At 39.8% G+C, this 23604-nt stretch overlaps 1 protein-coding gene across 6 annotated transcripts in view; it reads right to left on the bottom strand.

Moving 5' to 3' along the window:
- EPS8 (EGFR pathway substrate 8, signaling adaptor) overlaps window positions 1-23604 on the bottom strand; it is a 124643-nt gene that overhangs the window by 7715 nt on the left and 93324 nt on the right. For 5 of the 6 annotated variants that reach the window (XM_088164533.1, XM_088164537.1, XM_088164534.1 and 2 more), the window contains exons 13-19: window positions 21643-21717; window positions 20907-21055; window positions 19260-19443; window positions 15177-15310; window positions 11779-11890; window positions 10771-10914; window positions 2325-2562 (exon numbers count right to left, since the gene is read on the bottom strand). In XM_088164533.1, coding sequence (XP_088020659.1) covers window positions 2325-2562; window positions 10771-10914; window positions 11779-11890; window positions 15177-15310; window positions 19260-19443; window positions 20907-21055; window positions 21643-21717 — 1036 coding nt within the window. The remainder of the gene's footprint in view (window positions 1-2324; window positions 2563-10770; window positions 10915-11778; window positions 11891-15176; window positions 15311-19259; window positions 19444-20906; window positions 21056-21642; window positions 21718-23604) is intronic. The other variant, XM_088164538.1, reaches the window with a different exon arrangement.

Here is a 23604-nt window from a genome sequence, read left to right as displayed (position 1 = left end):
TTTTGAAAGACTTATGCTTAATCTTGACCGTGACTGTATCAAGAGACAAATATTTAGCTGTTAGATAAGAGATTCTTGCCGTTGTAAGATGCATTATCAGAAATAAACAGGATGCCCTGGGCGTGGGGCAGGTTGTGCAGAGTTCTCTGCAGGGCTCAGGTGGGTGCTTGGCCAGCAGGTTTCCCATCACCTCTGCAGGGACACCCATTCTGTGAGGGTTTTGTGGTGCCTGAAGCTCATTAACAGGGCTTGAGTAGAGTTCCAGGAGGGAACAGGATCTCCTGTGTGTGAGCCACAGCCTCTAGAGTAACTCTGCACACCTCACACACACCCTGTGCCTCAAGCCAGGATGGTTTTTCTCATTTTCCATCTAGAATTAATAGAGAAGGCCATCATGGATTCAAGGACACAGCCATGCTATAGCAAAGTCCTTCCACAGAAGTAAAATTAGCATTTTTGTGCATGTGTGTGCAGGAAATTCACCCTCACTTTCCTTTTGTGACTATTTATCTATTTAAGGAACAAACCCCTCCTTGGGGAAGCAGCAGTGAACCCAGTTCCTCCAACCAGGCTGTTCCCCAGTTATAATTTCCAGCCAGGCAGTCCCATTAGGTGATTATAGAGAAAAGTTCCCAGAGCCTTCCTGAGTTCAGAGCTCAGGCAGGAGCTTGTCCTCCACCAGGCAATGTCACCACAGGCTCCACCAACAGGATTATCCACACACACACTTCCCATCCACTGGGGACAGGGGCCAAAGGAGCCCTTCCCTTCCCCACAAAGGATTATGCTCACTGCCAGTCTCTGACCTGAGGTGGAAGCAGGATTTGCTGGTAAGGCAGTGAGGCAAAGGATGTGAAAAGCTGTCAACTCTTGAATTACAAAAAGCTCATTATTTTTACAGCTATTACTTTAAAAGCTGTAGCAAATGCTTGCCTGAGTGTTTCAGTTATTTCTAAGCCCAGCAATCACATTGCCTAAAGTGCATTTAGGACAGAAATTACTGACTAAAGAAGCTTTTCTAACCCTACCTGCTTTTCAGTCAATTCAGAGCAGCAGCCTCAGCATGCCTCAATTGGCATATTTACAAAGTGCCTTAATCAGAGCTTCTCAACATCCCCACACTGTTGGAATGCACATTACCAAGTTTTTCCAGCTCCAGAGGTATGGGATATGTTCCTGTGTCCTCCTGGGACAAGGACACCAAAGTCTGCTCCATGGCCTGACAGCTGCTTCTGACTATGCCAAGTAACGACAAAACTGTTACAACAGGGGTCCTGTGCATCAGCCAGAGCTGCACGTGCTCTTGGAGCCCTGAATAGGTGTTTCAGAATGGTGCAAACGACCCAGGAATAATGGATGATCATGAACTGAGGTATGAGAACAACACAACTGATTTTAAAAGCAATTTTAGGTTGTATTAGGACAATTTCAGGTGAAAAATGTGCATTAGCCAGCATATCAGCATAGGCATTTCCAGTGTTAAAAAACACTGACTAGAGATCTCAGACATGGGAATTTAGGTTAGATGTCAGAAAAAAAAATGTTTGCATGAAGAGAGTGATCAAGTACTGGAATGGTCTGCCCAGGGAGGTGGTGGAGTCACCATCCCTGGGTGTGTTTAAAAACAGACTGGATGTGGCACTCAGTGCCATGGTCTAGTTGAGGTGTTACTGATGCCTTGAGGAGCTGGAGCAGAGGCTGCACACAGAGTTAAGGAGAATAAAATGGGTATTTATTGTGAGGCCTCCAAAAGCCACACCCCAGCAATAGCAGTGCCACAGTCCTGGCCCCTGCCTGGATGGCTCCAAGATGGAAGGAAAGGAGGGGTTGGTCACAAAATCTCACACTTTTATAGGTTCTGGTTAATTTGCATGAACCCACCCTCCACCTTTCCACGGAGTTTGTGCTCAGGGCCTGAAGTTTGGAGAAACTGTCCTTGAGTTCTGAACTAGAACAGGACTGGTTTGTGTTCATCACCCCAGCACATCAGAAAAGCACATCCAGGGAGAACAGGAAAACTTCAAACTAAAGGCATCATTAGGGCATGGGTTGGACTCCACGATCTTAAAGGTCTCTTCCCAACCCAGTGACCCTGTGATTTAGGATGGTGCAAGTGTAAGTGTTTTTCCCTAATTACCTTTACAGTAATTATAACGAGGGTCATAACACACATCCATAACAAACCCGTGCTTTGAACATGACGTTAACACCAAATTTTCCCATGAAGATTCATCCGAAACACAACTTCGAGGAACTTCAGGGCTACTCCAGACACACAGGAACGCGGGGAAAAACTTTTGCCTTGGCTCTTAGGGCCAACTTACGATCGACAGGGATCTGCTTCTGCCGCTGGGAGTCTCGGGCCACGCCGCTGCCGCTGTCGCTGGAGGTGCTGCTCTGGCGGCTGACGGTGGCCGGAGCCTTGGGCACGGGCACTGGGATGGGAGCAGGGGCACTGGGGGGCAGGGGCACGGCCACGGGCACCGGGGCTGGCGTGGGGGGCGGCGACGGCGTGGCGGGCACCGCGTCCGGCTGTTTCGCCGCGTAGTCCGTCCTTTGTTTCTGAAACGGGTCAGGCGACAAAATTCGGGTGACACGTCAGTCAAAGCGGCTGGAGGGAGTAAAGGCAGCACTTCCTCTGAATTGTTCTGAGAGGGGTTTGAGTACAAGGGTGGAATCACAGCCTTTGGATGAATTAAAGTATGTTAAGGTACTCACGCATAAGGTAGAGGTATAAGTTTAAGTTTTAGAATAAGCAAGTAAAATGAGTTTTAAGTGCTTTTTATAAGTAAAGGTTTTAGATACCAGTGTAGAACTTTAGTAAAAGTCAGAAAACATAGTCTTAGATACTAGGAGTTCTGTGGAGGCTCCAAGAACATAGTTTTAGACATAATAAAGCTACCGTAAGAATATTGCTGACATTTTTCAGTTAGAACAAAACAGACCATGTACGTAGTTTATACAAAGCCTGGCGTGCTAAGAAACCAGAATAAGAATAAGAAACTAGAATTTTAAAAGTTTAAGAAGCAGTGATCCTAGTTTGTGACTTAGATTGTTAAGAAGTTTCTATATAAGAACATGCATTAGGGAGAGCTGGTGCTTTTGCCATTGCATTTTGCCATTGCCTTTTGCTTTTGCCATTGCTTTGCTTTGCTTTTGCTTTTGAGACTGATGTGCTTCTGCAACAACCAACTTTATAGCAACTATTAGCTGCTTGGCTCATTAAAAAAACCAACCCAACAAGTTGGGTGCCTAAAAGCACTCAGAAAACTAACCTCACCAATGGTGCCCCGTGTCTGGTGCTGTGCTTTAACTCGCTTTAAAAAGACATCTCACGTGCCAGATACAGCTCCAAAATTTGCCAAAAGTTGACCTGGCATCAACTGGCATTGGCCAGTGATCTGGTGTTTGGCATCAATTTCCTTCTCTGCCCCACTCACAGCTATGAAATCATCTGAAACTCATTTCTTTCTTTCAAGAATATTAATTCCATAAATGAGGTTGTTTTTAAATCCCTACCTTCTATTACCTCACACTTTTAAACAGCTTTCAAAATTTTTGGCTTGTTGAACTTTATCAGTATAAAAATGTATATTATTTTTAAAAACCCTGAAAAATGTACACATCCAGCCACACCTAATCTCAACTAGGGTTTTAACTTCTAAATGTCACTGAGGATAGAATTATACATTGCTTCTTGAACTGCAGACAGCATTTAAGAGGTTCCAGCTCTTCCCACCCATTCATCTGTGCCTTTTCAGCTATTGACTACTACAAGCCATTTTAAGGCAATAATCTGATGAAAAGCCAAGCCCCAGATTTCACAGTTCTTGGAATAGGGCTGTTCTTTATTTCTCCCTCGCTTCGTGCAATGTTTTAACAACATGTAAGTTATCTTGCTGCTAAGAACTAACTAGCCAGTGTCTCAAGAATTACTTTGGGAAGTAATTTCTTCTTTGTCTGTAAGAATGGCACCAGTTTCAGAAGAACACCTGTATTTTCCCAGAGCAATCATAAAGACACACAAACCCATAAGCTATGCTACCCCTTTCTGTCAAGCAGTTCAGACTCCACATCTCTGTTTAACAGTGGTCCCTCTCCACAATTTTGGACTAACACAGCCTGAGGGTTCAATATTAAAGTTTGTTTGCTCAATAGGGATGCCTCATCTCGTAGTTATGAGCAGTCTGCTTACTTTGCTATGAAGGGAGATGAATGCATTCCCCAGATTCATTGCTCCTTCCTCAAATACCTTTCCCCATTTCCTTGGAGGCAGAGGGTTTTACAGAGGATCAAGTAGGGAAATATTTGGAGGAGCCCTATGTTAGAATTTGAGCAGCAGATCACTGCCCTGACAACAATCCAACTTTCCTTAAATGTCAGCAATGCCTTTGTAGAGCTCAGGGAAGTCCAGCTGATGGACAAGGCATTTAGCAGTGAGTACAAACCATTACAGAAATACTGATTTAAACCAGCAGAAAATTTATTCCCTTGGCTTCTCTGGCCAAGCAATTAAGCCTGAGAAATGACTCTTATTTCCCTTGGATGATTTTTCACTTAAACCACAATAGTCAGTTACTAAATCAAACATGTACCCCTGCAAAACATTTCCCATTAAACGTTTTTGTTTCTTCATTTGTTTTTATCTCAACATTTTGTTGTTCAAAGGCATCCATCTTAACTGCTTTGTGCAATGTGAGGAGATTAAAAAAGTAATTATGACTGACTTTTCTGTATTTTACTGCTTCAATGTTAAGAAAATAAATGCTTTTTTTAATTGTCAAATGACAAGGAAAATCATTATATATGAAAGTGGACAAGCAGAATAAATATATTTATGAAACTTGCCCTTTGGTGAAAAGAGAGTGCCTCACTAGCTGTATAGCAAATATTCCATAATTTGTTTTATATAGATGTTCTGTGATAGACTCAAAATCTTGTGAAATTGTTAAAATTTCACATCTACTTAAAGGTTCCAATGATTTCACATGCTTTTATCCTGTTCACAGATTCCAATTACTAGACTGTTATCCCACAATGTACCTCCTTCATGTGTGCTTTGACCTTCTTAAAAAAAACACAAAGAAAAAGTAGAACTTTTTTATGATAGAGAGGATTTGTTAGAAACCAAGGCATCCACTGCACACTGCCACAATCATAATCCAGAAAAAGAGAAAGCTAAAAACTACATGTAGCTTTGAATGGATGTTACTGGAGGAGCTGCAAAAACATGTTGTACTGCAATCATAAACCTCATCAAAACAACTTGCTGCAGTGAAAACAAAAAATAATCTGGAGGCATCACTCAAACTCTAAATTTACAAATGCAACCACATTAAAATACACTTTGCATTTTGCTGAACAGTGCCCAAAAACCAATTATATATTTGGATCCCATTTAGCTTTTCTTTTTTTAATGCTTCTTTTTTAAACTCCAGATCTTTTGAGGACATCCACACAATCATCCCATCACTTCTATTCATTGCTATAAAAAGAACCAAGCATGCACTATGGAATTTGGTGACTACATAGTCCAAAAGAGGAATTTTTGAGATTCAATATCAGAAGAGTAATTCAGTTACCTCTGAAAGCTCTCCCAGTAATTGCTGTGAGGAAAATGGAGCAAATCACATCAAACAGCATTGTTAGAAAGGTAAAAAGTAACTGTCTCACACATCACTCCTGAAATTTCATACACATTAGCAATTTAAACTAAAGAAATATCAGTCTTAGTAATTACCTCTTCTTACTCACTAGCAAACTAATAGTGATTTATTCTAATATTCTTATTTTGAATAGGGAACAGAGTGCTGGCTACATAACATATACATGTGATGCCATATAAGCAATCAGCTCTTTTCAAAGCTGACAGACAGAAACTTAGGAACAGGTTTAACAGCAAACAAACCCCAAGGAAAAGACTGCCAAAGGCTTAAAGATCATCAGGGGCATGGAAAGAACCCTTGCAGCTGTAGAACAATAAGAGTTAAGTCACAGCAGGTATTAAAAATGTTTATTTGTTGTAGCTCAAGAAATGCTGGCTGGCTCAGCAAATGAGATGAAGGTTGAGTTATGGACTCACAGAAGGATTTGGGTTGGGAGGGACCTGATGGTTCCATCTCATCCCAACACCCCTGCCATGGGCAGGGACACCTCCCACTGTCCCAGATTGCCCAAACACTCATCCAGCCTGGCCTGGGACACTGCCAGGGATGGGCCATCCACAGCGTGAAGAATTTATTCCTAATATCCAACCTAAACCCAACCTCTTTAAGATTAAATCCATTACCCCCTGCTCTGTCACTCCATGCTCTTGTACAAGTCCCTCTCCCTGGACAGCCTGCTGGCCAGCTACTCACTGATTTCCTCACAGCAAAAAGAACTAGCAACAATTCTGGGGCTTATTTTTCTTTCTTCCTCATATTTTTATTTCTTTTAAGAATTAACTTGCACTCCTCAATTGATGTAAATTGGAACAAGTGCTTTAAATTGTTTGGAAGGGTGATGATGCACACATACACTCACTAAAAATCTGGATATATCATAAAAGCTTACTGGGACTAAACTTTGTTTTCTTCTGTCTTGCCAGAAAAATCACTGTTTTTACAGGAAAAAAATTAAGTCACAAAGCTGTTTTCAACACACTACAGGCTGCATCTGGTGAAAAAACAAGATTCAGTATGATTCAATCTATTTTTAATGGAAGCAAAATAAAAATCCTAATGGTACCAACCCTAATTCTTGATCAGTGCAAAAGAGTGGGAACAATATATTTTCAAATCTATTTTGGCATTAAGAAAAGGGAATATACACATTCAAACTCTGGGAAAAACAGATGAAGAGGCATCAAAAAGAACCCAAACCAGTGTTAGTGCTGGGAAATGTTCTCATTAAGTTAACACAGACACAGAGCTTTCAGTTCCCTCTCTTCCTGAACATTTCAGTGCCACATTCCTGTTTGCACAGAGTCCACCAGGAGGCCACCAGAGCATTCAGCCTCAGCTTTGTCAATGGCACTGTGATTTTGGATCTTTTCCTGGGACTCCATTGAAGGGACAAGAGAGAACCAACCACTCATCTTCAGCCAAAAGGGCCAAGGAGGTACCCGAGACTGGAAAATTTCAAGCAGGGTTTTTTTTTGCCAAAGCTTATTTTGGTGGGTTCAGCTATTATGCAAATATTTGCCTACTAAAATCCCATTAAAAACCACCTAAAGCAGCTCTTTGTGGTTTTACTGAATTTACAGGAAATTTAGGCAGAGTTTACTCATTCAAATTGTTATTAGCTAGGATTAACCCCCATTTCTAAATAAAAGAAAGAAAATATGGACAAACTGCACTTTATTAAACATTTACTCTCTGCCTAAGGAGTTTGTACACATCACTGATAATATAACTGTCTCACTTCAAAAAGGGTGTCAGGAGATTAATTAGCATGCCCACCAAGATACACAGTTCTATCCTAATTATGTTCTTCAAATTTCATTTTCAAGAGCGTTAAAACAAAGATAATAAAAGGCACAGAAAATAGGAAATGCTATGATGAATTGTTTCACAGGTTCACCAGCAACACTTTTACAAATTAAGAAATCAAAGTTCTTGGGAAACTCTTTATGTTCATATATAATAGGATGGTGAAATACAAGTGCTGGCTCACAATAAAAGAAAAACAGATTAAATGACCAACACCCCAGAAAACTTTGATAAACAATAGAAGAATTCAGCAAAATGCTCTCCTAAAAGAAAGAGAGAACTAAACAAGCAAAAATACTGTTTCCTGGAACTAATTCAGCTGACCAGAAAACAAACAATGTTCCAGCCTCTGACTCACAAAGATAATTAAATAACTGGGCTGCTGCTGGCAATGTCCTGCAAATGTCACCTCAGTGCTTTCAAGTGACTATTTGGGACCTGGATCCTGAAAGCACCTGAGTGAAAAATCAGGATTTAAATTAATTTGTGGCCTTAGAGGTCAATAGGCAGGGGAACAGAGTGAGGGCAAAATCAACTTTGCAGCTCTGAGAATAACTGTGATGGTGAGGAATCCATCTCTCAGAGAAGGAGTGTCTGTAGCACAATCAAGTGAAAAAAATCCTCTCTTTCAATGGAATCCTTAATTCTTCCTAATAATCTAAAAACACCCTTTGGTGAGCAGGGCACTGAGGGTTATTAGCCTGCCAAGGAAGACACTGCCCTTGCACATAAAACTTGTCTGCAGGTGGCCACAGCAGCCAGGCCACTTTGAAAGCAGATTTTTGAAAGCAGATTTGTGAAAGCAGTTTTTTGAAAGCAGATTTTTGAAAGCTGAGGATGACTTGGGAGAGCAGCAAAGGCTGCCCAGCCCCAGGCACTGAGCCTGCTCCTGTTCAGGCTCTGATAGGAACCACTTCCACTGCCTGCTCTGTGATGGGTGGTGTTTGCACCTCTTAATTCATGGTTTGTCTGAAGTTTCTTCTGTCTGTACTCAGAGCCAGGATTAAAAAAGATGGAGGAAATGAATTTTCTCGTGTTTGGGCTTGGTTGTTTATTAAATTTTATCTAAAGTACGGAGAGTTCGGCAACACTTCCAGCTAAAAGTGAGTAAAATGGAGCTGAATCCAGCTGGTTACAAGGTCTTTTAAAGCTAAACAGTCCAGTAAAGAACTAACACCGATATTATTTATACTTTTGACCCAATAACCAAACTCCTGTGACCTACAGTGCAGCACTAACCATCCAGCCAGAAACTACTGCATGAAATCCTGAAGAAGAAGGAAGATGAACATCAAAAAGAGACACCATCCAAAATCCTCCTCTTGTCCCATCCCTATTACTATATTATAAAAACCTTAAATTTAAAACCCTTCACCATATGATATCACACATCTCTATTTATTTACACACCCATGACTTTAACTCCATCACCCAAATTTGGAAGCTTTCTCCAGGGCCTCAGGTCAGAAGCAGTGTTCTCCTGGGGGACAGTGCCTGACAGCACAGAAAGCTTAAAAACCCCAGATTTCTGGGATCCAACACTGCTCTACCCACAGGTTCTCCTGTCTGATTTTGGGCAAGACATTCATCCCTTCAAGCACGAGTTCTCTCTGAAATAGCAGCAATGTCTCATAGTGATGTTGTGAAAATAAATGGAGTTATGCAAACACTTCCCAGTTTAAGTCCATCACAGGAAAACTGACAAATGAGAATGCTCAGGAGTACTAAAATTATAATAATCACCACGAAGTTAAAACAACATTACTGACATGTCTTGGTAAAGGCTTCATTTATCCTGTGCAATTCATTATGTTCATAAATAATTTCACAGTGTTTCAAGCTCCCATTTGAATATGATCAAGCTGCAGAATAACCTGCCAGAGGGCAAAGTAACAAACTTATCTTAAACGGTGTCCCCTGACCCTAATTTTCATAGGTCCATGGAGAATGCTTCGTGGAAATGATTATTTTATTATATGCCATGTCTTGCCATTGTTTCAAACAGAAAACCTCAAAGCCTGCAGTTCATGACAGAAGAATTGTGTGAGAATCTCCACTGAAACCGTGCTCAGCCTGCTCAGGATTCGGTGGGAAATTTCAAACACACAAAATAACATGCACAGGGAGGGGAAAAAAAACCAAACCAGATCTTTAAATCATGATTTGAAAAGCACTCTGGATGCATGCTTCACTTCAGACAGGCAAATCCACAACCAATGCAGAATGAGGCAAGATGTTACAGGCAAACAATTTGGGACAGGACAGCTCAGAAATTGTCTGATTCAAGCCCAACAAGGCCAAGGCAGGTTCACTGCATTATTTTGTAAAACATTGTGGCATTTCTTGGTTTTCAGTCATCAGCTGGAAGGTGCAGACACAATGAATGAATATTAGGTTAGATTAAATTGTTAAATTTCAAGCTTCAACAGAAGTTTGGTTTAAAAGTCTGATTTAGAGGCAGGCCTGGAATTTCTGCTTAATCCAAACTTGTTTGCCTTAACTTTCAATATCATTAGGAAAAAAGAGGACACAAAGAGGTCTTACAAAATATAACTTCTTATTTTAACAGCCTCTAACCCCCTTAAAATTTTGTCTGAAAGTACATATTGCAACTTTATCCTGTGTATCCTTACTTGGGTGGATAATTGTGCTGATGCAAGAATTTTTTTTAAGTAATTTACCCTGTAATTCTATTCCACATATAAAAGAAATAACAACAACAAAAATATTAGTTCCACACCACTACATGAAAGAAAGAAAATTAAAATTAGGTCAGGATAACAGATTGAAAAATACCTGCTTTTTTGAATTCAAAAGCAAATAGACCTCCTTTTTATGACTCCAAAATTACAATAATCAAATAAATTCATGACTGGGATAGAGACACACAAAGACAGAAAATAAAAGGGAAAGCTGGAGTTCACTCTTCTAGGAAAAACAAAGATGACCCTACCTTAAATAATTCAAACTCCTTCTTTGGCATCAACAGCTATCAATTCACAAAGGATTTTTGCAATTAAAATAAATGCATGCACATCCATTAGGACTGAAGTTACCACTTCTAAGCAAATAAGCAGGTTAAATAAAAAAAAAAAGAGGTCAAACATTTTGCTGCATCTCTATCAACTCTATTCTCTGTGAGGTACAGAAAATCAGCCTCTACAAGAAATGTGAATGATTTGTGCTATACCAGAGGGGCACAGAGCTGTTCCAGCTGTTCCAGCTGTGGCTGTGTCCCTTCTCCTCAAGCACACCCCGACCCTGCCAAAGGAGGTTTTGCTCCCGGGATGGGCAGTACCTGGATGGTGCGGGTGTAGGCAGGCTCTGGCCATCCCTGACCTCCTTCTGTGCTCCTCAGAGGGTCCAAAATGTTGTTTGGCACAAAGCCTGTGCTGCCACTTTTGTTCTGAACCTTCCACCACTGCTTTCTGTCATCCAGAATCTGAAAAAAAACAAAAAAACAAAACAACAAACTAAACAAATTAATTACATACCTTTTCTGACTTTCCTCCTGCCAGTGCTTTGAATCATTTCAGAACAAAGCCACAGCTTTGCCAGGTTCTGCATCTGCCAACAGATGTGTCCCTGAGAAACCCCTGTACCTTCCCTGATTCTCACCATCATTAATTCCACATGGTTCTATTGCACTTGGCAAAATGGGTCTCTCAAGAAAGAATATACAAGTGTGTAAATAAGTTCTGTAAAACTCAGGGAGGTGCAGTGGAACAAAAATCAAATTCTTGCCCAGAGATGCTGCCATCTCTACAACCCACATGCTGCTGACAAAAGGAATAAATAATTACTAATATCCCAAATAAAGGCAGCTCTGGGGGAGCACGGATTTGGGGACACAACACTTTTTAAAAACCAGGGAATGGGAGCAGGATGGCCAGGAGCAGTCAGACTGCCCCACATTCTCATACTCAGCATTTCCTCCCTTTGTCGCTCCCTCCCTTCCAAATGTATCTCACTTTTATGGTTCCACATCCTGCAGGACAGAACAGTCCTTCCCTGTACCCTATGTGTACACAGATAGTTATTTAAACACCACTTAATATTTAAAAGCAACGCTAGAGAAGGTGGAAGGAACACACAAATGTATTTCGAGCACGGATTTCTACAGCACCCTTCCTAAATCAGCAAAAGTGATGCAAAACAAATTAACTGAGCTTTCCATACCAAGGCAGACAAGTCAAACACAGAAATTGAAGCAAACATTAAGGAAAGCCACACTGTCCACAGGAAAGGTACCCTCAGCTTTGAGCAGCACCAGCAATTTGTGTGTTGTCTTTGCAAACAGAATTACCTCCACAATCTCTTCTTTCAGGACAGAAAGCTCACTGTTGTTTCTTGCCACGAATTCATACTTGCATTTGGCATATTTCTTGCCCTGTGTTTTATTGTGTGCTTCATAGTTTCTGCAAAGCAAACACCACGCTATCGTTCAGTGAGACAGTCAAGCAATTAAAACCACAAAATGTCCTCTTTGAATAACCTGCAAAATATTTTTTCAAGTGAAAACCTCTCAACCATAATATGACGCTGCTGTAGAACTGCCCATTCGTAATCCACTGATTGAAGTGCCAAAAAAAGTACAAATAAAACAAAATAAAGAGGTGGCTGAAATATACAGACCTCAAGATCTGCTAATCTTGCTAAGCTTGCAAGCTTGCTGCTGGCAAGATGTATGATAAGAACCGAGATTAGCAGGTGCTATTGTTTCAAAATAAACTTGTACTCTATATTTAGTTACTTTTCCTACAGAAGATTAAACAGTCATTTGCCATATAAACAAAGGACTATAATTAGTATATAATTGATAGCTTGGGCTTTGTATGAAATTGTACTTCAAGTGTTCATCACAGATTGTTTCAAATACATAATAGATGAATAAATTTTTGCCATCAATACTAATGGAGTTAAACTCTAAAAAATGTTCACCTACTGTAGATCGGTTTTCTTAATTGACCATAAGATGCCATCGACTTTAATAACTTCAAGTTACTTTATCAATTAAGATTGAGAAATAACTTCTTGCCAGTTACACACAGGATTCATTGTAGAACAAGGCATATCTCAGTAAGCTCTGAACCTTTCTGTTTCAATGAGGAACGAGCTGTCCAGAATGCCTTTGGTTAAAGAGCTGCTACTTTCTTTGATATAACATTTTTCAATTGAGAAAGTCTCTCTTCCCCTCTAAAAGCAACTTTATACACTTATTGCAAATCACACCCTACAACATAGACCCATACCAGACAGTAAAGAAAGCAAACAAACAAACAAAAAACCCCCACCTACACGAACAAATAAATAAATGAACATAAATAAATATGAAACATAAACATAAATAAATAAATAAATTTAAACAGCTAAATAAAACATGAAGCAATGCATGCATTGAAATGCAGGCTACAAGGTGCCAGCCCTGGGATATGAACACAGGTGGTTGCTGCTGCTGCTGCTGTGTAATTCTGGGTTCCAGGTGTGCCTCAGCAATCCAGCAGCTGCCTGGCTGTTGCATGGCTGTGGAGAAGTGTCTCACTTGACTTGAAGAGCAGAACCAAGGAAAATCATATTTAGATTGAAAGATTATTTGGAAAGAAAGACAAAACACTAACAGTATTTAAGGAGAGAGTGAAAAGCAGGGGATGACCCCCAGCCTGCAGAATAGATGTTACAAGGCTGAACAATGTGTGAGTAATACCAATATTTCCTGCTACCCCATTAAAATTCATATAATTTTGATTTTCTTTCTTACTATCTCAGAGATATGACTAATGTAGCTCTGACAGCACTTTTACTTTTAAGCAGCCCTTCCAAAATCATTTCAGTAACTGCGTCTTCCTATTTTGCCCACACCTAACTATCCTGATTCCTTCAAAAAATATAACTCGGGAAAAATTTTTTTAAATGTCTACATTTAAGTTTTACTTGACTCAGCAACGTGCCCAGAACATGGGCCAGACAATGGATGAATTTTTCTGAAGGGACCCCATTCTTCAAGCCCAGCCTAATGAGCCAGTTTACTGTGGGCACAAATATTCTGATCATTTCCCTCCATCCATCCTCCACTGTGTTTCTTACTGCCTATATCAGATACACCAGAATTTCAGACCTCAGCTCTTCACTGTACACTAATCAAGACACTAGAGAGTTGCACAGACTTTCAGAGAGCTTTTCATCAAATGACAGTGAAAACCAAACTACACAGCACAAAACAGTTCCTTTGAAACAGAACAAAACCTGCTGAAAATTCTTCAGCATCAGACTTCCTGAAATACCTCATGCCCACTGAAAGTCTAAGATTCTGACACTTTATTTGCATCACCCAAGGGAAGAATGTTTTATATCAGCAGTGGGAAACAGGCACCACTACAGCAGGTCACACTCCACAGCTTTCCAAAGCCTAATTTCACCTTTCATAAACTGTTTCTTAGAAACACCCATTTCTCTTTACCAGCCACAAAGGAGGCTTGGGTAACTCTTTCAGTTCCAGACAGACCCCCTGATATCATCAGTTCAATGCTGTGCCTCTCCCTCTAAAACTGAAGGCAAAAAAAACCCCTTTGTATGGAATATTCTTACTCTGAAAGGACAAAACAGGTCTTACCACATTACAAGTAAGGGAATTTAGAGTGCAGATCATCTAGATTTCAAGATAAATGGTCCCAAGACCATTGAATGCACCAGGCAATCAAGTCTGAGGAAGCAATTAGGAGATGACTCCTCTGCTGCTGTTGCCATGAAGATTAAATCTAAAGTTCAGGAAAATAATTGTGTCTTCAACCTGCACACCACATGGGAATTGGCTTGCATGCAGATTAACACCAGGATCTTTTAGCACATGGCTCAAAACTTGGGATTCTGAAAGGGTTTTCATCAAAAGAATTATATGGAAGTTGCTTTAATCAGCAGATTGATCCTCAAAACTTAGCTTAAACGTCTTCCATGGCTCATAAGACAAAATACTTTTCATATAGCATATATGGAATATGGTTAGGTACAGGAGAGCAATTCCAGAGCTTCTTTACTGATCTGCTTCCACAGTTTGTGCTGGTATAAATTCCCCCCAGAGACGGGGCCAAGGATCACTGCATATCATCTTGTCAAGTTATTCAGTTTTAGGACAAAATGAAGGGGGTGAAAGAGGATGTGCAAAAAGACACTGTTTGCTATTTCAGAGCATTTTCTGTAGCATTTGAAAGAGGATGGAAGAGAAAAGGTGTCACTGTTCTGAAAGTGGGTATTTAGACACCAATCCAGAAAATAAAAAGCAGGAGATGAGAGAGTACTAAATGAGCAGCTAAGAAAATCAAACAATTACTCAAAAGGAGGACAGGTGAATCTCAGAGCAGACTTGTCATTCTTTGTAATTCTGAAAAGAGCAAAGAGTGTATTTAAAGTGAAACAAATCGGAAATAAAATTTGAACCGAAGTAGGTGCAATTGGACTGGAACTCCACCGTATCATTTCTGACAAAAGCAGCAATTTAACATCATAGATAAAACAGGATATTTCATAGAAATCATACAAAAAAGAGCCTTAATGCCACACACTTTAGATAAGGAAAAGCAGAATGAACAGAACCCCTTCCCCAGCAGAGACAAGCACACAACCAGAGGCAGTCACAGACCCCGCCACCCCAAGAGCAAGAAGTGGGGACAGTTTTCCACAGCCCCAGGGCTGCTGGCAGGGCAGGGTTACCTATCTACATGTCGGCTAACAGTTTGCTTAAAGGCAGCCACAGCTGCCCCCTGGTCCAGCAGAGGCCCTCTCTTGTACATGGTGTTACTGAATGCATACCCATCCGCCGGGGGGTAGTCGGGAACGCCGGGAGGCTGCAAGGCAAGAAGGGAACAAAGCATCAGTGTCATCCTCCCCCTGCTCTTCAGGCCTGCCAGCATCCCCCCATCCTCAAAAAAAATAAAACAAACCCGTGGTGCCCACGGTTCTGCCATGAAAAGTTAATAACTCCAGCGTTTCAAGTGCGTAAACGCGGAGATGAAAAGGATGAGGATAAAGGAATTTCCATCCCGAGTCGTCCCACTGCATTAATATTGCACAGGATGCTCTTGAGGAAAAGAGTTCTCTGGGACAAGGGCTGTGTCATCTCTCAGATATCACTGCAGCAACACAACTTATAAACAATGGCTGAGCTGCTTTAAAATAAACTGCATGGTAAAACTGCTCTGAGATTCTGTTCTGAACCCAAACTGCACAGTAAAACTGCTCTGGGATTCTGTTCTAGACCAAACTGCACAGTAAAACTGCTCTGGGATTCTGTTCTGAACCTGAACCCAAACTGCACAGTAAAACTGCTCTGGGATTCTGTTCTAGACCAAACTGCATGGTAAAACTGCTCTGAGATTCTGTTCTGAACCCAAACTGCACAGTAAAACTGCTCTGAGATTCTCTTCTGGACACACACTTCAAGCCACAAACCTCTAGCCCAGCCAACAGTAAGTCTCTGTAAGAATAAAATGATCACTCTATTGCAAGATCATAATATGAAAAAGCTCATTCATGTCACACCCTCACTGAATATGGCTACAGTTCACAAAGAAATGCAAAAAGGAGTGTATAGTAGGTATAATTATGGATTTTAATCAGGGAAAACAATCCTACTTTATCACAAGCACATATGTAAAAACATTCAAGGCTTTAGGAAATTTATTTTTTTTTAACCAAAAAACCCCATCTTAAATTCAGCATCAACACTCTCCTTCTAAGGCAAGAATGATATTAATCACCATTTCCAAAACCAAAACCAAGCTTAACAGCTCATGTGTGGGTGTTATGATATTGAAATAGCTAATTTTATATCCTTTCCTTATACCATCCAGCTGCACAAATGGGACTGCCTGAGATTCACCAGAATTTGCCAAATCTTTAAGTCTGGCTGTTGTGGTTTTTTTAGTTTTCTCCTGCTTTGTTTTCGCTTTTGGCTTTTTTTTCTTATCTCTGTTGATGTGGCCACAGGAGAGTTTCTCACCTAATCTCTATCTCTGGCAGAGGTACTCACTTAGGGGGCTGAGGGTTTATGAAAAGCAATTAAACCCCACAGAGCTACCCATAAAAACAGAATATTCTTTAAAACACTTTGGAAAGATGTCTTTGGAAAAAAATCTCCAGTGTCACCTGCCTTAGGCCAAGGTGAAAGACACCCAGGAAGCAGGAATTTGTTCTACCTCACACACAAATTATTTGCATCCCTTTAGCCTCACTGGTTGTTCCACCACCATTTGAAATCCTCATTTTTTAACTGCCTCCACCTTGAAACCCCTCTGCTGGGAGCTGCATGTGTGACTGAATCTTAAGATTCAGGAATTCAAGAATGGAAAGAAAAAACGAGTTTTCTAGGGGTGGGAATCTGCTAAAAAACCCCTTTTCCTGATGCCAGCACAGCCAGGCAGCCTCTCAGCTCTGCCAGCACAGCCATGCACAGGCAGCCTTGGCTCTGGGGAGGTGAATTCCACACCAGCACCAGAGGCAAGACAGGAACACTTCCATCCTCATCTCAATTTTCCACTGCTCCTCACTGAACAAACCATTACAGCAGGCTTAAGAAAGAATGATTACCCTGCTATCACCCATTTCAGGGTGGTGCTTTTTGCTGCACACTGAACAGGTTTTTTGCACAGCAGCTTTTCCCAGCTGAGCACCTGCAGAATTTCACAGCTCAGAGCCTTTTCCCCCAGGGATTGCTAGGGAGGCATGGGCACAGGGAGCCAAGGCACCAAGGTTAAATCACCTGCCCAGATCCTTGTTGGAATCAGTGAGAGTTATGAAACCAATGCCTGACATCCCAGGAACCAGGCATATATAAATATACATATATATGTGAATATATATATGTACATATGGGTATATGTATATATATGTGTATTTGCATATGTGTATTAAATATGTATATATGTGTATATATATATATATATGAAATTAAAAAAATAAATTCTGTATGTGTGTGTGTCTTTTGATGGTTAAGACAAACAGATTAAGTTGCCATAAACAACTACCAGTGCATGAAAAAGACTGAGGTGAAATCAACTCCCTGAAACACAGGCAACTGAAAACACCTCAATATATTCTCCCCCTTCACATTTGTTTTAGGTTGTTATATAAATAAATAACATGAACTTCTTAGAGTCTTCAGAAGAGAAAAATTAATGATCTTTTTTTAATGCTATGGGGAAAGTTTCAATACTCTTGTCTGTTGTTGTTCTTAATATTATTATCATTATTATTATTATTATCATTATAATTATTATTATTTAGAAGGAGCACAATATAAACAAAAAAAACCACATGGAAATGTAGATCAGAAGTGAAAAGTGAGACAATAGACAATGTTTGATATTTTTTTTGGGAGGTCACAGCAATGGCAAAAGCTATATTTCACATTACTGTGCCTATTAATTGTACTAAATGCTTTTATTCTCAAAATGAATCACTGGCAATAACTGAATTTTTGTCTCATTTATTCTTGTGTATCTTGTTAGGCAAAAAGCCAAACAGAGCTTTAAGTAATCAAATATATTTCATATTATTCCTCCTTTGCTTGGCAGAGGTTTTACTTTTTTTTAAATTTTGTCTCTATAGCTGAGTAGACCTTTTTTTTTTGACTGGGAAGTTTTTGCTGGGGAGGATTTGCTATCTCAAATTAGAGAATTGATCTGTAAGAAAACAACATCCCATAACAGCCAATTATAATTCCCCAAGACAGAAAAGAGTCTTAAGTGAACCTAGGAAATTCTTAGGTGTTCTTCCATCTCACTGCTGCTAAAAGGGTACATTGGATTAGCTAACAGTAGATTTAAACTAAAACCAGTGTAAAAAATTAAAAAAAAAAATTAAATTAACTCTTGTGTCCTCACAACAAAAAACAGTATCTTCCAAAAGGAAAATTTTTGTACGTTTAAGAAGGCAATACCCTTTTATTGTTAATTTAAAAGCAACAAAATCCACATATATTCTTAAATTTTTCACAAAAATCAAAGTTCATTTTCTGATGAATTCTATTGAAAATGAAGGGATAGAATCTTGGCTGAGAAACAAAGGACTGGCTATAAAGTAGGAAATGCACCCTGCTTTCTCTAAAGGCTTTTTATGGTGATGCATATTTCCATTCTTTAAAGAGAATAACCTCATTTTCCTAAATTTGTGACATTCCTTAGAAGAAAATTTTGGGAAAATGTTTTATACAATCATTTTCCTAATCAGCAGTTTGTTGTTTTTTTTTCAAAGTAGGTCTAACCTACCTGACATGACATTGCCCTGAGAGCACCTCTGAATATTTATAAGCAATACAGTGAAAGTATCAACAGATTAATGAAAAGAATAATAAAATCCACATTTATGAAGAAGCAGTTGAAGTCCAAAATTCCACCAAAAAAAGGGTGGATACTTTCTTTTAGATTGTGCCTGTGATTGGCAGCACTTTGGTTCGAACATTGCCCAAAGTATTTATGGCCCAAAATCGATGGGATCTGATAGCAGAGCTCAAATCAAACTGACCCTGTGGGGCTTGGGCTGCCCTCCCAGCTGAGGCAGGGAAGTGCACAAGTTCAAGGTCAGCAAAAAAAAAATAAAAAAATAAAAAAAACCCTTATATTTGCATTTTTGGTGGCTGGGCAGGTGTTTGGTTTCCTATAACATGAAATTCTGTCACTGGAAGCTTTTTCAAACAGGTGCCAGGGTTACTCCAGCAATGCCCCAGAATCTTGTCCTCGGGAAGGCAGGGTTTGGTTGGTGTTAATTAACTAATTAACACTTTTTGCAGGAGCTTACCTCACTGGACAGTCTCTTCATCTCCTGCTTCCTCTGCTGCTCTGCCACGTTGGCCACAGACTCAGCCAAATGGTTGAGCTCCTGCTCCTTTGGAGCTCCCATGAAATTCAGCAGAGGGGGCTCCCAACCATTTCGGAAACGGGGGACATAGGGGGGGATGAAATGGTCTTTTGGCCATTCAGCTCTGTGGGGAAAAGCAAATTAGAAATCTGTGTCAAGGCTACAGGAATGCTGGTTCAATAGGCTTCCCATAAACTGAAATGCTTTAGGGTTTCTATTAGTATAGAGGAGAGTAGAGTAGTTTTATTAGCATACAGGCAGAAATTATTTATTTATTTAGTAGTTTTATTATTATACAGGCAGAAACATGCTAGAACAGAGAGAATCAGCAGAACACATTTATTTACCTCAACTATCCTCCCTGCAGTGCCCTGCAGAAGGAGTTTGCTGCTAAAAGGATAAAAGATAACAAACTTCTGCTTTTTAGCAAAGGATGGGTAATAGGAGAATCAGTCAGAACAAATCTAGGATTTGTTTTAATGGTGGAATGTGGGGAAAAATATTGCAAAATATTGCAAAATACTTGTGTGAAAGCACCAAGAAAAGATTTCAGAGAAACAGCCAGCTTTGTAAGAACACCTGAAAGCAGGTGTGAAGCATGGAAGCTTAGGGGGCGTAGCTACACCAAAACCAAAAAAACCAAACAATATCTTCTACAGACATAAACCCCACCCAACTCTACATGCTCCAGGACACAAAAATTATCATCACATTTGTTGTTCTATAGTATATAGATCTTTATAAAATACTGTTCTGCTTTTCAGAGTTCCATTAGCATTCTCTGTAGTAATAATTAATAATAAATTAATTAATAATAAATTAATGCTTTCCTGCTCTGGCTTTGCACTACACATAACACTCTGTCCCCCAGTATAAATTTTCCCTGCACGGGGCTCCAAATTTATGAGGCCATTTCCACTCCTTCCATGCAGCCTTCCTTACACTCTACAGCTCTCAATCAACCAAATAAATAATAAAAATCATCAATAAAAACAAAATCCATCTGGTAGACATTTGTGTTCCAATCTGAAAGTTAAGAGCAAGGATGAATAAACACAAAAAAACGTGCTGCATACTTCATCATCATCAAATGTACTTATCTACCTCAGATTATAGAGTCAAAATGCACTTTGCTAATTTAAGATTTTTCTTTTCACTTAATTTCAAACTAACCCAAATTTTTAACTTCTAATAATTATTAGAAATTGAAAACAGACATTTGATGCTATTATTTAACGTGTCGTCAGTCTTTATTGCATCTTCAAATTGTTTAATGAAGTCCAGATAGATGGGCTGAAAAAAATAATGGTGAAAAACAACTGGAAACATGCAAGGGATAGTTCAGAAAAAGATATTGCAGAAGATTATGTCAAGAGTTCTGGATATCACTGACAAAAAAAAAATTCTCTGCATTTTGTCTCTCCTTGAGATCTCAAATCCCAAAGATTTCCTTCCCAAACCTTCAAAGAACAGTCCTCAAGAGTCCAAATCCTAACAAAATAATATTGAATTTATCGGGGGCTGGAGAACCATGTCAAAAATCTTGATTTTAGAGGAAGTTCTCTAAAAGCTGAGGATTTTTCTCACCTGGCTTTGGTCCATGAATCACCCAGGGACATCCAGAGCTGTCCCTCCTCGCTGGTGACAGTGTACCTCAGGAAGTCTATGGTGTCCTTTGTCAGCAGGGGGCTGAGCACTGTGCTAGCAAGCTCTGGGCCTCCTGTTGTCTGTACCACCTGAATCCATGGATTAAAACAATGCCAAGAACGTGCAGGTTGTCAGTAAGGAAGTGGCTGTGAATTTATGTCATCTACAGTGCTGCTAGGAAACAGTCACTACTCATAAAAACACCCCCCAGAAGGAAAAACCCTTAATTTAACAGTGTGTCTTGATGTCCTACAAATTAACCAAACTATTTATTGCTGGAGAACTCTCAACTATTTTTTATTTAGACCCACTCTGGGCAGTGTAGTTTATGTTTTACTGATGAAAGCCACACATAATTCCATTAAATTTTTCTTTCAGCTCTCCTCCTGCATTATGTAGAGAACCTCAATTTTTTTATTGCTAGTTCAAAATTATAATGGCAAAGTGTAACACAAGGCTGAAGATTATTTAAATGAATACATTTAACGGAAGGGAAAATATGCAGAAAAGGATATAAATTATTTTCCAAAGAAAACCTCATCCTGAGATACAAACATTTCTCCTTACTTATTGTCCAGGGACACAACATTTCAATCTTGTAATAATTGAAGAGATTACAGAGCATATAAATACAAGAGTTCTGAAGGTAAACACTTAGAAAACTGTAAAAGCTTACCATGTGTAGTGGGGTAAAGAGAAAATGAACCAGATCAGCTGCACTAGGATTTTGGATATGGAACTTCAACTTGGCCTGAAGGCAAAAAAACCCAAATTTTAAGGAACATTTAACTATTGAGACAATAAACACTTTACATAAGAATGACCATCCCTGCTCAGGTCCACCTACTTGTCCTGCAACACTCACTAAGTGCCAGTGCTCAGCCATCCCATGGCTCTGGACTCCATGCATATTTTAGCACCTCTTGTGCAAAACAAGAATTTCCACAACCAAATTACATGTTTTGTGAAGAAGCATCTCCTTTGGAAATCTGACACCTCTTACTTTCATAAGTATTCTGCAAACTCTCCAAATAAAACTAAATTGTCCTTCTCAACTCACTTTTTCTAGCAATGCTCATAACCATTTCCAGACTTATTATATTATTCCTGAATCTGGTCTTTTCCAAGCTGAAGTAATTCCTTCAAGCATTCCTGTCCACCCTGGACCTTCTTCAATTTGGCTACACTGGCAAAAAAAAATCAGGCCAGGTAACATGGTGGTAAATTGATGCTCTTTGTAAACGTTCTGTTGTAGTTTTTTTTTTTTTCCCTGATGGTTTTTACCATTTGCTTGGTTGATCACACTGAACACAGATGTCTTTCTCCCAGGAATCTCTATTGCATCAACATTTTGTTCTATATATGTGATTTTTCCCCACCAGTCCATGACTATCCCATCTATCAATAATTAATTTCATCTATTACTTTACCTGCTATAATAAGATATTTCTATGAAAAACCTCTGAAATCATCAAGTCCAACCTATGACCAAACACCACCATAAAAATAATACTCTAAAAACCCCAAACCATTAAAATTCACTGACAGAGCTCTTTGAAGAATTTCTTTTTATCTACTGATCACCCATTGGCTTTGCAGGCTCCAGAAATAAGGAGCCCAAATGTGCTTTGAAGAGTGATAGTAATTTCTATTGCACTTCCCATCTGTTCCCCAAACTGCTTTTGGCTACCCTTGCTCTGCTTTTGCATCCAACTGTCCCTCTAAATGAAGAAAGGAGGAGGAGGATGTGTTTTTGCTTCTAATAACTTCCTCTACATTGTTCCTCAGTCATAACAACCCAGTCCCAGCCTATCTAGAGCTTTTTGACAGATGGCAGGCATTTCTAGAAGCTTCCAGCGTGAGGTTTTAAAGCAATTTCCATTCTACTTCAAGATTTTATTCCTCTAGCCACTCCTTTTCTTTTTAAACCAGATTCTTCATTTTATACAGTCCTTGCCCGACACAAAGCACAAATTTCAGGCTTTTGTTGCTCCAGCAAAGATGCTGAAGCAAAGCATTGTTAAAGCAATGCCACAGCACAACTCTTCAAAAGCAACACTGGAACCAGGTCCCAGATGCTGCTGAGCATCAAAACAAGAGCTGTGACCTCTGCACAAAAGAGAAAGACTCAAAGATGCACAGATTGTTCTTGGGTGAAAAACTAATTTAAATGCAGAATGTAGTAGAAAGAATGGAAAAAAAACCCCTGAACATTCCATCTTTAACTGAGAAGGATAAACACATTCCAAGATATTCATCCTCCCTCAAAACAGCAACCCCTTAAGGTCAGAACCACAACACTTGATGCAGCTTCGGGTTTTGTTGTTTTGGTTTCTTTTTTTAAGATATTTTTAACATGTCTAAATATTTCCTGCAATCAGAATTCGTTTCCCAGGAGGCAGAAAGAAGCTGATTTGACTCAGTGAATTCAGGAGCAGTTTTCCCTACTGGCACAGCCTCTCCAGCAGCTGGAAGGGACAGTCAGACAGACAGAAAATGCTTTGGAGGTGTCCCACGTGCTGCCTCCCTGGAATGGGAGACTGCCCCTTGCAGAAGAGGAGATGGCAGCAGAAAGCTCTTAAATTATCATCTCTGCTTATTGAGAACCCACAAAGAGACAGCAATTTGTTGGATGGAA

Source organism: Sturnus vulgaris, chromosome 5 (genome assembly GCF_052056855.1).
Source record: "Sturnus vulgaris isolate bStuVul1 chromosome 5, bStuVul1.hap1, whole genome shotgun sequence".
In the NCBI taxonomy this organism is placed as follows: Eukaryota; Metazoa; Chordata; class Aves; order Passeriformes; family Sturnidae; genus Sturnus; species Sturnus vulgaris.
The sequence above is the reverse complement of the archived record's forward strand: the minus strand, read 5'-3'. Positions and strand labels throughout refer to the sequence as shown.